The sequence below is a fragment of the Cuculus canorus genome, chromosome 17, assembly GCF_017976375.1.
Source record: "Cuculus canorus isolate bCucCan1 chromosome 17, bCucCan1.pri, whole genome shotgun sequence".
Taxonomy (NCBI): domain Eukaryota; kingdom Metazoa; phylum Chordata; class Aves; order Cuculiformes; family Cuculidae; genus Cuculus; species Cuculus canorus.
Genome location: NC_071417.1, coordinates 14,802,550 through 14,819,444, shown reverse-complemented (window position 1 = coordinate 14,819,444; position 16,895 = coordinate 14,802,550). Strand labels below are relative to the sequence as shown.

The 16,895-nt window shown below is 43.7% G+C and overlaps 2 protein-coding genes across 10 annotated transcripts in view; one reads left to right on the top strand and one right to left on the bottom strand.

Moving 5' to 3' along the window:
* The window catches only part of LOC104064482 (derlin-2-like), a 75,151-nt gene that overhangs the window by 7,911 nt on the left and 50,345 nt on the right, over window positions 1–16,895 (bottom strand). The gene's annotated exons all lie outside the window — the stretch shown is intronic.
* On the top strand, window positions 4,473–15,780 carry LOC104064176 (solute carrier family 2, facilitated glucose transporter member 11). Of its 2 annotated transcripts, XM_054082816.1 has the most exons (13): window positions 5,059–5,129; window positions 5,807–5,883; window positions 7,193–7,291; window positions 7,875–8,035; window positions 8,917–9,041; window positions 9,684–9,813; window positions 10,007–10,155; window positions 11,230–11,417; window positions 11,716–11,826; window positions 12,297–12,398; window positions 12,529–12,604; window positions 13,564–13,691; window positions 14,481–15,780. In XM_054082816.1, the coding sequence occupies exons 4-13, from the start codon at window positions 7,890–7,892 to the stop codon at window positions 14,679–14,681; spliced, it is 1,356 nt and encodes a 451-aa protein (XP_053938791.1). In that variant the 5' UTR covers window positions 5,059–5,129; window positions 5,807–5,883; window positions 7,193–7,291; window positions 7,875–7,889; the 3' UTR covers window positions 14,682–15,780. The 2 variants fall into 2 exon arrangements, with proteins under 2 accessions (XP_009564778.2, XP_053938791.1); XM_009566483.2 differs by lacking the exon at window positions 5,807–5,883 and having other exon boundaries at window positions 4,473–5,129.

Genomic DNA, 16,895 nt, shown 5'->3' with positions numbered 1-16,895 from the left:
ACATATCCAAATAAAGCACCTCTTCCAAAACAGCATCTGATCATGAGTTGAAGACATCAAGCAAGAAAACATCTGTCTCTTTGCACTGTTATTTTTTCCCAGTGCTAATCATCTTTGTTAAATTCTTCTGCCTTGTGATCTGTCCTCTACATCACCAGTCGCCTCCCACAGCTGTCAGCGGAGAACATCTTTCAAGGGCCTTTATTTTGTAACGTCTGTTTCATAAGCAGTGTGGCCAAACCAACAAGAGAACTGAAAAAACAATGCTCGTGTCTTATAATAGAGGTCTACGATCAGCTGCACAACAGCAGCACATAAACTGAGCTGCTGAAAACCCCTGCACAGAGTCAGAAAACAGGTTGGTTCTTTGTTTTTCACCAGAGGCTGGACCACGTGTCCTTGTTCAGGTGCCTCTCAATAAGCTACAGGACAGCTCTAATAAAAAGCTCTATCCAAAGTGAGTGTTAAATAGGAAATCAGGATGTGTCTGACACTCCAACACTGCTGAACACATTTTCTTCTGCACTGATGGGAATATTCAGTGACATTTACTGCCATTTGGCAGAGTCTAAATGCTCTTCTCTTGCACACAGGAACAGAGGTTTTGTTCCACCAAACAGTTTGTTCTTTCTAGCCTTCAGGTCACCCAGTGTCAACTAACTGCCTGCGTCGGTGTCTGAAACAAGGAAGGAAGGAAAGGGAATAGTTCAGCCACAGCACAACCTACAGCTCATAATGGACTGAGAAAAAGGGGTTTCAATTATTTTTAGTATGTTGAGCTTTCTCAGTGTTCCCAGAGAAGCTCTATTGCTTATCAGGAGGATGAAAAGGCAGACTGCTGATCCAGTGCACAGAACATGGAGTCATTCTTCTGACATCCAAAATCTTCGCTGGCAAGGAGAAGCACCTAGATCAACCCTCGTGTCCTCAGAGGACTCGGCTCCCAAGTGTCTCAGCTGGTCTGGAAAGCATCCCAATGACTCTGTGTGGCAGCATAAAATTTGTCAGCATTGGGTCCCTGCCCTGAGAAACCTCTGCAATGAAGCCCATTTCCGGAAGATCTTATACAGTGTCTTGAACTTAGATAAATTGTGGGTTTTGCTAAGGAACATCAGTGAACAGAATAATGATGTCACAACACAGCACTCATTTCTTACTAAGAAAATTCATTTTAACTGCTAAGCATGTTCCATAAACTCTGCTTTCACCATAAAAACAGCAGAACTGCTGGCTGTTTCTTGAGAAAGCTGCTTGTTTGTAGATGATGTTATTTGTTTTCTGTATTCTGAGAAAGTCCTGCAAGAGTCAGGACGAGCAGAGGGAGGTATTTTGTATTTCACTCTGATGGGAAAAGGGTTTATAGCAACAGCGAGGCTAGAGCTCGGGAGATAGCCAACAACCAGCCAGTGAACGGCTCCAGTTCTCTCCTGTAATTTACAGTGTAGTGCTTGTAGGCAGAATTCATCCTGCAGTTCCAAGCCTCACAGACAGAAATGGGGTTCCTTTTCTCCTCTTGCAGTGTAATCGCAGTTGGTCCAGAGGATCCTGGGGTGAAAATACCCTAAAACATAAAAACCTCTCAGTGCATCGCAGATCAAAGAGCATGTGTTGATGGTGTTTCTAATGGGAGGATTGCTCCTTATTCCTGCAGTCAGATAATTATAGGCAGAGACTGCCCTCACATTCTCCAAATAACTATTCTCCCATGCTCATGGCATCATATTTCACCTTGACTACGACAGGTCTGAGTTCAGTGAAAAAGTGTTTGAGGGAAGAGAGTGGTAGGTCCCTGCGGTGGTGTTGGAAACCTGCCAGGTTATGCGAAGGCTCCCAAAGCCGTGAGTCTAAGTAACTGCAGGGCAGTGGTTATACCCTGGTGACAGATTCTAGACTTGGGGACTGGGGATTTCTCATCTACACCAACGGCGACTCTGAAATTGTGATAACTTATCTCCTAAGGATTGAACATTGGGAATGTTTGTTTTTTTTAAAGGTGCAGCAGGAAGGCAGTTAGAAACAGGCAATGTGAACACCTGTCAGCACCACAGCGCAAGTCATATAGGTGCTATGTAGGAGAAAAAAATCAATCCACCCACTCCTCAACAGGGTCGTTGTTATTAGAAAAGACAAGGGACAACCTCCAAGATCTCCCACTTCCCACCAGCCAGCTGCATAGAGAGATCTAGCCACAGCAACAACCAATTTATCCATCTTCTGGGCCAGGGAGGCCGGCGAACAGCCTGTGCCACAGTCCAAGGCATCCCATGTCTGCCCTCAGGACTTCACCCACCTCTTGGAGCTGCCGTATGCTCACTCGTTATTTCCCTTCTCTGACCAAAGCCTCCCATGGGCAGTTGCTTCACTTCATTGCACAGCTTGCAAGCTCTCTGGTTTAATCACTGCATAAAAGCACCACGAATGAGTTTTCTCTCATCCTGCCCATTTGCATCAGTGTCAAGTGCCTCTGGGATTTCCTTTGGACTATGCCGAATACTAACTTCACCTTCTGTGCACATACTTCCCTTGGAATAATAAGACAGTGCAATGGTCTAAGCAGGCAGTCCTTGACCAGGCCATTTCAGAAAGATGTATTTTTATATTCAACTGAAGAAACAGCAGCAGAAATGAGACAGGCAGATCAGATTCATGGTACTCCGTCCCAGGGAGCAGATGGAGACTGCACTGCCTGGGCGAGCTGCATTCCTTCACCTCTTATTCAGCTAGAGACATGCTTTGACTTGCTGGCCTCTGTCTAGAGAGCTAGAAATGGAATGTTCTCCCTGTACCTCAAAGGCTCCCATAACACATCTCAGTGACTAGAACAACCAGGGATATTCCACTGTGTAGCCACAGGCTGAACCTCCTGTACAAACCACCAGAGGAGACAAAGACCTGCACTAGGTGACCCCTGCTTGTAAAATGCTAGGAAAATGGAGAAAGATCTTGCCTAATAGTCAATATGTGTTTTTCTTTCTGGAAAAGATCTAACCAAACCTGGTTTCATTCAGAAAAGACAGCAGGAAGAAACTAGAGCCTCTCTTTTTCAATAAATTACTGTTCTTGATAGATGCTACCGAAACTGTACATCAGTGGTTGTTAACTTGTACACGTATGTACAGTTCCATCTATTTCCCTAGGGAATAAATTACCCTTTGGGAAGCTGTTTGTAGTAGTCCTCTGACCCATGCCACCGGCAGCAGCTGCTGGCATGTTGGCAATTTTGGACTTCTCCTGCCACTTAGTGGCTGCAGCTGAGGCAGCACCACAGCCCTACTTACACTTTCATAAGAGAACTCTTCTGCACTGTGGAACAGGTTTATATTTCCCTTCAGATGTCCCTGAGCAGGGACAAAGAGGCATTTAAAAAACCAGTTTCACTTATCTTGAATACTTTGAAATCTGCCAGGCCCCTCACAAATCATACTCTTGAGGATGAAAGGCTGTTGAAATACCATCATTACTGTTAAAGGCCAGGTATCTTGTGAAACAGCAGTTTTGCTATTATTGCTGGCCGTGCAATACAACTCCATCTCCACTAAGCTCCATCCCTACGATTCATGCCATGCAGCATCTCTCACTGCCAGGAAATGCCTTTCTGTTTTACAGAAAGAAACGAGCCTGTCATTGCCAGAACTGCTGCCATACTGTCGCCTTTAGCTTATATGGAAAAGAGAACCATTCTTGGAACCACAAGCAACTGCCACATGAGCCAAACCCATGACACAAGGCCTGTCAGCTACTCCGTCCTAATTAAATGATGGGTAATTAACAACATAAGAGTATAAAACTCACACACTAGTGAAAGATAAGCCAAAAGACAAAGATGAAGGTCACTGTAGAAGACACTGTTATAGTGAGATGAAACGTTTTCAACTCATTAGAATTTAACTTGAGCATCTCATGGCTAAAAGAGAGGCTTCTGCTACGTGGAGTTATTTAATTTTTAACAAAGATATTAAAAAAGAACTAAGTTTTAATTTTGTACTCCCAAGGTGTGACATAAATGTACATAAATGGTGAACATCTATGGTGAAGCTCAGTTGATTCATTGTTCAATGTCTCCCAAGCACAAAAGCAGTTACAATCCTGGTATAATCAACCCCTGCTGCCCTGAGAAGGGCTCTTCTCCCCACCTTCTGAGGCTGTAGGGAGAGCAAGGCGTAAAGCACTGCAGGATAACACCTGGCGAGAGGGTGTGACAACTCAAAACAAGCTGAGAACATTTTGAGCAGATACTCATTCTCTCCCCGGCCGCCTGCTCTCCCATGCCCAGCTCAGCACTAGGTTCACGGCAACGCTGCATTCTATGTACATAGACTACATATTATGTAATTTGCACTTTAATATAATAATATATCATGTAATACATGTTGTGTATTATGCACTTTAGAAGCAAAATAAAGTCACACAGCATCTGTAAAAGCAAAGCCCTCTGCCTCCTGTGAAATGAAAGCCAGAGATGACTGTCTGGTGACAAAATTGAGTGCTGTAAGAGTTGCTGTTTGCCCTGTGCCAGGAACAGGACAGCATCATTCTGTGGATTGGTGTGCAGCCCTTGTCAGCTGATCGCCCGTGGGTCACCAGGACACGGACAGGAGCACAGCCAAAGGGCTTGGCATAGTAAGAGACTCGGAAGGTTTGGGGGTTGTTCATTCTTGTCACTGACAGAACCAAGAGAAATACTCTGGTTTGTCTTTCCAATCTAAAATTGGGTTCCAGGACAAATACAGTCAGAATAAAAGTTTACTTCTTTGCCACTTAATCACACAAGAGCTACTGGGCAACTGTGCCAGGCATTTTGAGAGGGAGTTTATGCCATAAGCCATACTGGCCTTGAAGGTGATTAGACACCTCTGGATGCTGCAGAATCATTTCCCTGAATTGTTATGTGCTTTCAACAAAATTAATTGAACTGTCTTGCTAATGAACATGCAGCCACATTTTGCAAATGTAAATCAGCTGGCAAAGCACCTGCCAAGTCAAGTGTCTTACCCTAATGTAATGGGTGACTAAATACACATTCCTATGCTGGAGATTTAAATAATCCTTTAGAGCACTGCTGCGAGTACCAGAGGCTTTGGCAGACAGAAGGAAACCTACCAAAGAGGATGAACAAGCTGCAGAGACTGGTAAAAAACCATCTATTTTACTATTATAGTTGATAGCTCTTTTTTTTTTTAATTTCAATTTTTGTAAGTTTGGGACAATAATGCAGAACCTGGGTGTTGAGGAAGGTTTGGGAAGGTCGCCCTGCAAATACAGCTCAGCTCTGAGCAAAGAACTGTTTGAAGGGACAAGAAAGCCATTTTCCTTTAAGTCATGTCCACAAAAGAGCTCTATGATACAGGATTTAATAGAGGATGTACGCTTTAAGGGAAGCAGGGAAATGACCAGGAGGAGTGTTACATTCCTAGACATTGTGATGAAAAAAAGAGAAGAAATGTGCCTCTGTAAGGAAAGGAAACCTCTCTCACTTGGAGAGCTGGAATAACTGAGAAGAGCAAGATATCAGGTGCACAACCCTTAGCTCAGGTCTCAGTAACAAGGCAAGGAAGCAGTGTAGCCAGCGACAGTGCAAGCAAAATGCATCCGCTTCTAACTGGGACAGGAAAGATCTTGGCCTCTTCTTGATGCAGTGTTGGAACAGCCTGGCTTCATTTCTGTCCTCAGAGAATCTCCTGTCTCAGGCTGGTGTGAAAGTTATTTGCAAGGAAAGGCTTTGAGGAAAGGACAAAACTAAGATTATTTGAATCTGTGATTTTAGAACCATTGCAAGACTGAGCAAAGCTTTCCTTATCTTTGGTAGATGGCTTTGTAAGAAGAAAATGAGCAGGTAAAGCAGAAGGAGCTCCCCAGCTTTGGATTATCGAAGTTCTTCTCAGGGTCAATGGAGTCATATTCCTGTAGCCATACACAATCTATCCTGAGGTGCCCTGCACTAACTGGCGAACAGCCAAGCCTGAGCATAGGCTCTTCGTGTCTACCACAGAGCTGTCCTGTGGGGAGGAGTTTGCAAACAAGAGACTGGCAAAGGCCACCTTGGCCCTGAGCCACCCCAAACAGCGTGCAGGAGGTGTCAGGCTAGAGGCCAGGGTCCCCAGCAAGCTTAGGGTGGTCTTGAGACATGGGACAGTGCTCCCAGTCCAAGGACACCATCAGGGCACAGTTTGCCAGACACTTTCTCATGTACAGATGGGGAAACCAGGGGCACAGGCACAAAATAGGTGTGAACTGGCAAAGATAGGGGGGGATACAGAGAGAGACCAGCCAACAGGATGCTGTGGCTGAATTAGGGAAGGGATGTTCATTGATGGTGAGGTGAGCATGGAGACAGGGTTCTGCCGTCACACAGCTGTGCTTCTCTACAGAAGCAGTAGCTCAGTTTGAAGGTAGAGGCACACAGGAAAATGTCCAGGCAACAGTGGCAAGAAGGACCTGAGGCTTACAAACATGACAGAAGAGGAAAGATGAACAAAACTGCTTAGAAAGTTTCTACACAGCGGCCCTCGTGCTCCTGAAGGCATAGCAGCATTGTTAGATGGCAATATATGCAGTGGGCAAGATGACCTCGAGGAGACCAGAACATGGCACAGCATCTCCTGTCTGCCACTTATTTCACCCAAATCATAATACTGAAGATACAGAAAATATTCTGGCTGAATATGCAATTATAGATGGCTCAACACGAGGATGTGTAGGAATAGCGTGTCAATGAATCAGAAAAGCACTGGATATAAATGGCTGTGAGAAAATCTCCTACACCACAAGGAAGCTCCATCCAATAGAGCTTAGCTAGAAACGAGACAGAAGCCACTAAACTTTGGCAATGCTTCTTGAATAATTCATCGTGTGAATAGAGGTTTTCGTAATGGATTGAATTAATTGAAGCAATAACACCAGTCTCAACCAGTATTTAATGTTGTTGCACTGACTTTTTGTAATCAAACACATTAAATATTAAACCAAAGACATTTGCAGGCCTTTGCCCCAAAGCAGTCAAAAATTCTTTGTGAATGGTAATGAATCTGTTCCGCAGCTGAGGGATATAAGTTTAAAAAGCTGTATTTTTTTTCCTGTCTTTGTCACCTCCCATTTATGACAACATTTGTAGCTCATTCTAATCTTTATACCACACAAAGTGTGAATAGGCCAAATATCTGTTGAGCCATTTCACTCTGTCCTTCTTTTTCAGCTCCAGAGCAAGATCCTGATCCTGACAGTATGTGCCGCTGGGATTGGAGGCACTTTCCAGTATGGTTACAACATCTCCATCATCAATGCTCCAACTTCAGTAAGCACTGCTGGTCTGAGAGCCTCCTCCTCAGACAGACACCTCCTTAGTGTCCTCAGTCTGGCTCTAAACAATGTTCTGCCACCGAGGACATGCACTCTGCTAATACTGAGAGTGAGAAGGGAAAGATGTACTGTTCCCTCTGTAGACTTCACAGCTGAGGTACAGGACTTTGTGGTCAAGAACCACCCTTGAGTAGGACCTCATGTCACAAGAATTCATTTCAATCCCTTGTTTCAATTGCTTTGTTCTAAAATCCAAAATTCGAAACTCTAAAATTTTCTAATCTACACCCTTTGAAGTTGACTTACGCCCATAACTTCAAAGTTGGACCCATTAAATGCAGTTTTAAATTATCCAGAATAACTACATACAAATATAAACCAAGTACAGCTTTTCAACAGCTACAGTTTTAAGCACTTAATGCTATTAAAAACACATCTGGGAACCGAAGGCCATTTTCAACCAAAGGTTTGGATATACGAACACCAATTAAACAGACGTATTAATAAGGAAACCTTTACATTTCTCAGTGTCTTTCATCTCTATGTCATGGTTATGCAGCACTGTCCTTCCCTCTCAGTACATTCAGACATTCATGAATGAAACCTGGCTGGAGCGCACAGGTGTTCCCCTCGAGAGCAACGTGATACTGCTGCTGTGGTCCTTCACTGTGTCTGCATACCCACTGGGAGGACTCGCCGGGGCTGTTGTGGCTGGTCCCATGGCCATCGCCCTGGGAAGGTAAGAGGGTGCTGGATTTTAGTCTGAGCTTTGCCACTTCCATTAGTACAAGAGGGATTATGAGCCCTACAGCACAATACCCAGAGTAGTTAAGAATCAAGAAAACATGTTTTCTATCACAGATCAGGCTGCCACTGACGTTCTGAACTGGCTTACTTGTTTCGTGGTTGTGAAGATCCAGGAAGGATTTGGTGTCCTTATTCAAGGAAAAGTTTAGAGTTTTCATCTTGTACAGCTCTGGAATAAAATCATATCCCATCATGAACTACTGAGTTCTTAAAAGGAGGGAGAGCAGCAAGCTGGGACTAGAGAGAATTACTGGCTATTACGGGTCAAGAGATCTCTCTTTTTTCTACCTGATTTTAGACAGAAATTCCTCCTGGGTCACATGAAAACTTTGTGACAAGTTTCATAAAGATCACACTATCGCATGAAAAATGTGTGTTTCAACAAATCAGCATTTTCAGACCAAAACACGCATGACCTACTAAAGGAACACTGCTCTCCACTCAAATGGAAACTGTGTGAGTGCAAGAACAATGAACCTGGGTGAAGATCTCATGATGCCTTCCTCTACCTAAAGCCAGCAGTGCAGGGACACCCTGTGGTCATGCTGGTAGTCGGAGATGACCCTAACGGTTATCAGACATGCAGATTATCTGTCGGTGCTGGTTCCTGTTTTCATAACAAGACACCAAAACCGCTGATCTGCCAACTGCACATGAAAACCTCATGTAGGGTAACCAGGTTGTTCTGGAATGGAGCTGAGCAGCCCACCTTCAGCTTCCAGGAGCGGCAGGTTGGTTCTGCCATGTGAAATGCTTTGTCTGGTAACAAAAACTTGACACATATGCTCATAACTGTTTCTTTTCTCTCAAAAGGAAGATGTCCCTGCTGCTGAACAATGTATTTGTGATCATAGCTGCAATCTTGTCAGGATTCAGCCGAATGGCAAAATCCTTTGAAATGATTATGCTCAGCAGATTTTTTACTGGCGTGAATGCAGGTATGGCAATATGAGAAACCTAACAGGATAAACATGATAATAAGTATCAATTAGAGATAGAAGGTATTTAAATAGGAGTGATCCAAGACATCAAAGCATTTAGTCCCCTGGTCTGACCACACATGTGTATGTGAACGGGGAAGCTGTATATACAGATTTTATATTTTGCTTCCAAGGATGTTTTTATAAAGCATACACAGGAGAGTGTAACACACACGTGACTGAGCTGAAAATCCTTACCAGTTATTCCCCAGCATGAGCACCCATGTTAAAGCAGTTATAGAATTTCACCCAAGGAAATAATGATTGATACAAGTGACTTAAAATATAATCCTTCCCCTCAAAATGCGGGACTAGAGGAAAGCATCATTTATAACCTTGGAATTGGTGCTGAAAAACCATAGTACTGAGACCCTGGCAGTTTTCAGTTTCATTAGCCACCACTATAAGGGTAAAAAGGTAGCTTTTATACAATGAAAAAAGAGTGAAATTGAAGGCTTGGGTAAATAAGCAGCAGTGGTAGTTCAGTAAACACATGGCCTGCCACAGAAGAGCCCAGCTGGCAGCCTCGAGAGGTGGCCGACTGCATTTGTCCTGATCTCTGCCTTCAAGCTGAGGTCAGCGTTTGTCTGCCCTGCCCAGGTGTGAGCATGAACATTCAGCCCATGTATCTGGCGGAAAGTGCCCCTAAGAAGCTCAGAGGAGCCGTGGCCTTGACCTCCGCATCGTTTACAGCCCTGGGGTTGGTGCTGGGGCAGGTTGTTGGACTCAGGTAAGGTTGAGTCCAGTTTATACTTATTAACTCTTTCTTCTCTCTTTTTCTTTGCTACTCTTCTCTTTTCTTTTTTTCTTTCCCAGTGCCCACACAGAGCAGAGGATGCTGGGCACTAGCCAGATTGTAAAGCGTACTGTGGAAATTATGATCAGGGTTTTTTTTTGCCATTTGTTTTGGTTTTTTTCTCTAGGGAGCTGCTAGGAGGGGAAGAGAGCTGGCCATTCCTTTTAGCTAGCAATGTAGTACCAGCCCTGATCCAACTCACGGCTCTGCCTTGGTTCCCTGAAAGTCCTAGATACCTCTTGATTGACCGTGGAGATAAAGAATCCTGCGTCTCTGGTGAGTTTAGTGTGACAGCTTCTCACTGAGCTGTGTATAAAAAGTGAGAAGGTTGCTTGCATATTCTTAACATACAGTCCAGCGCGTTCGGAGCAAAGCAGACTGAAATGCAGACTTCTTTCCAAAACAAATACTCTGGGGCCTCTGTCAGACTTCTTAGATTAACATAAAAGCTTTAAGCCCAATACCATGGCTATATCACTAGTCCCATGGATAATGTTTTCTAAATTACAGGACCGTATTTGTTCTATACAAAATATGTGGTGCCATCAAAGTTTTTAATTGCGTTAACAGCTGCCCTCTTAATCAGTACCCTGGTGGTGGTCAGGTAGGTATTTGTATGAACAACCAAAGTGATTCTGAACAGAGATAACTCTACACTTTCTTGCACCCTGCTTTTGTGCACAGTCTTGGGTCCCGGCCTTTTGAGAATGGTACCACAACTTTTGCATCTAGGAATTCTCATATCAAGTTCCAAACTTAAGAACATTCCATACTCTTAAATATTTTTGATCTATTGAGGTGACTGAAAGGCATCTGCCTTTGAAAAACTTTTTTTAGCTACAATGGTAGGGTCAAAGGTGGGACTTGCTTTCACAATGGCAAATATATTTTGTAACTATGAAATGAAGTAAATGCTGGTTGAAGAGCTCATGACCAAATCTGAAGCCAATTCATATTAAAAGATTTGCTTAGATTTGGAGCGTAACAATCCCTGTATACAGAGTGTCTGAAATTAGTGTCCAGGAAATGTGTGCTGTGTACAAGAACATCTTGATTGCCTGCATTTCCCAGGGAAGTCACTTGAGATCTGAGTCAGAAGCATGGCTGCTGAAATGGCAGTGGCTGGAAGTATTTTCTTGTCAAACAATGGTGAAGGATTTGCCCTCACTTTCCTCTAAATCCTTCAAGCGGGTGCACTGCACCTGGCCATCTCTGTGAAAGTAGCACCATGATCACAGATTCTGTCCTGCAGCTTTCTGCAGTCACCACCTGCTGCCTCATCCTTCACCCTGCAGAGCAAGCAAACTGAAGGTAAAGTTCAAGGAATAAGAGGTTCCATTGTCCTTGCAGCACTGCAAAAGCTCAGAGGCAACAGGGACCTGAGTGTGGAGCTGGAAGAGATGCTGGCTGAACAGGCTGCCGTTAAAGGTCAGAGAGCGAAGAACCCTTGGGAACTCTTCCAAAATCCAGCTTTGAGGTGGCAGCTGATGAGTATCATTGTGCTGAGCAGTGCCATGCAGCTCTGTGGGAATGACTCGGTAAGCAGCCTGGCAGCCACAGCCATCAGTGGCAGCGTTGTATCAGGAGACATGGGTGCAAGTTAGCATTCCTGCTGCCGGAGAAGAACGAATGGTGGTCTGCTCTGCCTGTGGAGGTTTTCTCACCTCTTATGCCTGGTTCCTAAAGTACACCTGTGGCTTATGGCAAGATTCAGAGGGATTTTGTCTAAATAGCCTCTTTGATGGCATTTTAGTCATTCTGTCTGTGGTCTTTCAGGAAAAACAATGAGATGTATTTTCAGACGTTATCCCTTACTGATTTCTCTTCTCTCCTCAGATGTATTTTTATGCAGCCTATGTGTTCCAAGAGGCTGGAATTCCTCGGGACAAAATCCCCTACGTTGTAATTGGCACAGGGAGTTGTGAACTGATCGCATCCGTCACCTGTGTGAGACTCTCAATGCACTCTGCCACTGTGCAGGCTGTAGACAGTGAGGAGGCTGCTAATTACAAATTTGACATTTACGCTGCCTTTCATGCCAAGGAAGCCCTTTATACCCAGCAGCCAGGCAGCCTCCAGACAGGTTCATGGAGATATTTTGTCAGACACTGCATTATCATCACGCTCTGAAAACTCTAAGAAGCATAACTCTCTCACTTTGTGTCAGTATGGATAGTGGCAGGGCTTAGGCTGCACCCAGGACATTCTCATCTCCCCTGAACTCCTTTCCCTCACTCCTACCAGCAGATCCTTTCCTTTGAATGACCTTTCTTTTTTTTACTAAGAAATGGGCAACCTCCTTAAAGTAACTGTAGAGCAAGCTAAGCACAGAGTACTGAAATGGGAAGAGGGAGCATGCGGGAAGTATAAACAGAGGTTAAATACCGTGCCTTATTTCACTGTGTTACTTTGTGCAGAATATGGTTATAGACTATGCTGGTCGGAGGCCTCTGCTCCTCGGAGGATATATCTTCATGGCAGGATGGGCCATTGTCTTCATGGTTGCTCTGAGCCAGCAGGTAACAAACTTTACTTACTTATTAAACTGGAATAGAGTTGGGCTATACCTCTTGTATCATTGGGGTGTTTAGTGGTGGCAGGAAGGTGGAAATGCCCTCACTGGTTTTCTGTTGGTCTCTGTGGCTGTAGACTCAGCTCAGCTGGATGCCTTATCTCAGCATGGCCTGCGTTTTTGCCTATATCCTGAGCTTTGGAATCGGACCAGGTCAGTTCCCTGACTGTTTTCACTGAAACTTTTGGGTGCTGCAGGGGCCTGGAGATGTGTGCAAGCAGCTTATGGAAACTCTCAGACCCTTTTTAGCCACAGCACACTCACAGCAATGAGGCAATTTCTGCCAGCAGTTTCCAGCTGTTTCACAGGGACTTGCATGTCCTGGGTGAGTCAGTGTTGTGCAGTCACTCTGTGACATTCTCTGTGTTGTTTCTCCTTACAGCCATCTTGAGATGACATTTGGAGGTGATTCTTGTTTTAAATTAGCAACAGGATTTTGATTTGCTGCTCAATCCGGGCTGTAGACCAGCATTTCTAATGCTTCACTTTAATACTAGAGATTGATGGCTGTGTCACCTGATTATTTAATTGCAGATACCTGGAAACACAGTTTCCACATCTGTTTGTTAGCCTGCTAACATGCACTTTCTTGGTGGAACCCGTTAGTTTGTGTGGTTGTGGGGGCTGTACGCAGCCTGTGTGTGTGCAGATGTTTGTTCAGCATGTGACTAGATGTCAGGCTCTGTTCACTTACGTGAGTTTGAAGGAAGTCAGGTAAGAGAAGAACCGAGCTACCAGTGTCACATGCCACATAAGTTGGCAGTAATTTCTTATCCCAGTCCCTCCAGTGTCATACGGTTGAATTAATAATAAGCCATTCTCACAGTCGGATCCTAGTGAGAATAATGTGGATTACAAGACCTTTCCCAGCAGTTCATTCTAGAGTGAGAGAGTCTGAATAATTAACCAGTCCTTACTATTCACCTAAAACCTCCCCACTGCAGTTTGCCTCTACTACCACTTGTTCTGGCCTTATTGTTAGTGAGAATAATTTACTGAATAATTTAATTTTCTCATAAACCCCATGTTGATTTTGCTTGTTAGCGTGTGGTCTCTTGTTTTTAACATGGTATCAACAGTATTATGAACTCTCTTCCCATTTCTTTTTCCAGCTGGTGTAACAGGAGTTCTGCCCACAGAGGTTTTTGATCAAATGTCCCGCCCAGCTGCTTACATGATCTGTGGCTCTCTGCTCTGGTTCAACCTATTTCTGGTTGGAACAGCCTTTCCGTTCATTGTGGTGGGTTCCCAAGGCAAAGCAATCACCTGTAGCTCTTTAGTGTTTTATACAAGAAAGAGGCTCTGATAGTGACCATGAAAAGAGACAGGGCATGGAATATCATAAGGAGATTAATTTGAGGCATGGATGACAAATATTCCTCCTCTGTCCTCAGCTGAGAACAGCTGGGACTAGAGATGGGACACAATTCCCCCTCAGCCAGATCCTGGCATCATTCCCTAAGGTGATTCCTGAAGTGAAAGGGAGCAGAACTCCACAATATCCAATCCTGTCTTATTTTCTACTGCGGGTCCCATTCTATACAATTATATACAGAGAGAAAGACAGAAATCTAAGACATTTTGTGATACTTTTCTTGCTATGTCAAATCTCTCAAACTACACCAAGGAGCTGTTGCATGCAGGCATGCTGCAGCCATGGAGAGGGGCAGATTTAGGCTAGACATAAGGAGGAATTTCTTCACAATGAGGGTGGTGAGGCACTGGCACGGGTTGCCCAGGGAAGCTGTGGCTGCCCCGTCCCTGGAGCTGTTCAAGACCAGGTTGGATGGGCTTTGGGCAGTCTGATCCAGTGGGAGGCGTCCCTGCCCATAGCAGGAGGATTGGAATTAGGTGATCTTTAAGGTTGCTTCTGACTCAAATCATTCTATGGTTCTATGTGAGGCCCTCTCTAAGATGCACAGAAATACTCCCTGGGTGAAGTTAGTCCATGCAGGAACAGGGATTAGTGACCTATTTGTTTCTGTACAGAATGTCACCAACACTGTCTTGGTTTTTTCCTCCTCCTCAGAAAAGTCTAGCACATTTCTGCTATGTCCCATTCCTTGTGGTCTGCATCTGCACTGCGTTCTACGTTGGATTTTTTCTTCCTGAGACAAAGGGAAAGTCCTTCCTGGAAATCTCAGAGGAGTTCAAGAAACGGAACTTCAAAGCTCAGACTCATGCAGTATTTTATAAAGGCCCTGAAGAGATCAAATCCACCATGTTGTAGCAAAAGAAAGGAAGATGGTATCTGGGGGAGATTCAGCAATGGTTATGTTGTCTTGCAGGGACACAGGGAGAGAGAGGGTTAAGGACAATATATTGCTCTTAGGTTCTTAGGTTCACCTTGAAAATATATACTTGAACTGATAAATCCCAACAAAAGTTTAATAATCCATTTTCAGTGTTTAGTATGAAGTAACACACACGTACTTTAGAATCCATATTAGAATGACACAATGATGTCTTATTCTTTTATTGTCAAACAACACAATGCAGTGCTTTAGCAAATTTCTTCTGCATTTCTTCCATACCTGTCCTCCACCCGAACAGTAACTTTCATCTCAGCAGCCTTTCTTTCCTTGCCCCTGAATCTGGGCTCTCTAACATAGAAATTAATACGATTAAGTTCTGTTTTCAGACAGCAGATGAAATTCTCAGTACCCTGTCTTGGTGCTACCATTTCAAATAGACCTCTACTTGTTAAGCAATAGTGAGTGGTTAATTATTTTCAGCTATAAAAACATGTGACAGACGGATTAGGAAGAAAGCTTCTAGTACTTGCTAAGTGGCTTATTATACAACTGACTTTTGGGCATTGTTTTGCAGACTATTTATTCTGGACTGATTTTCTTCATGGCTTGTTTGTTGTCCTCCAGTCCTATGTTATAAAGCACAAGTAATCCTCTAGTCCAGTTTGTACTGCTCTCATGGGCAGTGCTGGTGCATCAAGTAGGGCTTTATGCCTGTGCTCTGCTAGAGTTACAGTGTGGTGAGGAGCTTTATGGCAGCAGTTTATTTTGGATGTGGAGGTTTAGATCACAGCAGAACATCCTCTGCAGCATGTTCTTGGTTATCTCCATAAAGCATATTGGAAAAGACTCAGATGGAATTCTCTTCAGCTAACCTGTTACACAGAAGGGCAAACTCCTCATTTTATATTGCCTCTCAAAGGCATTGTGTTGACTGGGGAAGTTTCTTCCAGTTTCTTCTCATAACCACAATCAAGCCATCTCTTTTTTTTGGCTTTGTTTGAATGAAAGCCACAGCATTGCTGATGTTTGCCGGCAAGAACAACATGTACATTGTCAAAATAAGTAGTTAAAAGTTTCTTTCAGTATACTTTTTAACTGTGTTTTTGAAAAATGTACTATTTTTTAATGACAAGAATGTAAATATAACATATCCGAAGTGTATTACTGTCTTGCTGGGCATGAGTGGAGCAGCAGATCGAGCCTGTGCAAGAACTGTATTTCATTACCTAAGTTTTATAACATGGGAAAAATAAAACTAAACTTTTGTTCATTTGTGGTTGCTACTATTTTAGAAGTCATTTATATACAGACATGGGCAAGAGCAGGCATCTCTGCTTTTGGACAACACTAAGATTTTGAAATAGCCAGGATACTGAGACAAGGCAATCAAGAGCTGAACTCCCTGGAACCGGGAACTGTGAAGATACTTTTTGCTTCTATAGTGTAGAGAGAGCACGAGGGGCAGACAGAAAGAGTAAAACACACGGTCAAAGCCAAAAGTGCCAGTACCATCACAACAGTATCAAAATATTCTGTCATTCCTTTGGTGAGAATCAGAGAAAGAACAGGAGACAGAAGTGAAGCAAAGAAGACAAGGCTGTAGAGAAGATGCAGGCCAGGAAGCAGGAGATGGACTGAAGAGACTGGCACACACTGCTGGGTCATATGAGTCAGAGAAGAACTGGTTAAAACTGGGAGAACTCCTCCAGTGTCCAAAGGTCCTCACGTTGGCCACCTTTGTGGCTACTCCAATGAATCAGCATTGTTGTGCCTTTCCCCAAAGCCCTGGCAGGAAGGAGGCCGTCTACACCTGACAGTACGAAACACGCCTGTTCAGAAACCATACACATTTACTTGACTTCCCGAGTTTCAGACCCAGTCCTGTCAGAAAACACCAATTCTAGCCTCCAGCTTTTTCGCTGACTATGGCCTGATATCAAGAGTCTTTAGACTGATTAAGCAAAGAGAAATAGCAGTTACATTTTAATTACTCTACCTGGTTACATTTTATTTGAAACATTTAACAAGTTGGTTAATTGTTATTGAATTAAAATATCTTCAACTGAAAAAATACACGACCCTTGTCCAGGTCAATTTTCTCATCAGGTGAAGTGTTAGGCACAAATACCTCTTGAAAAGTGATCCTCAAAGACTCATAGTTCCTGTTATTGTTTAGGAATCAAATCACT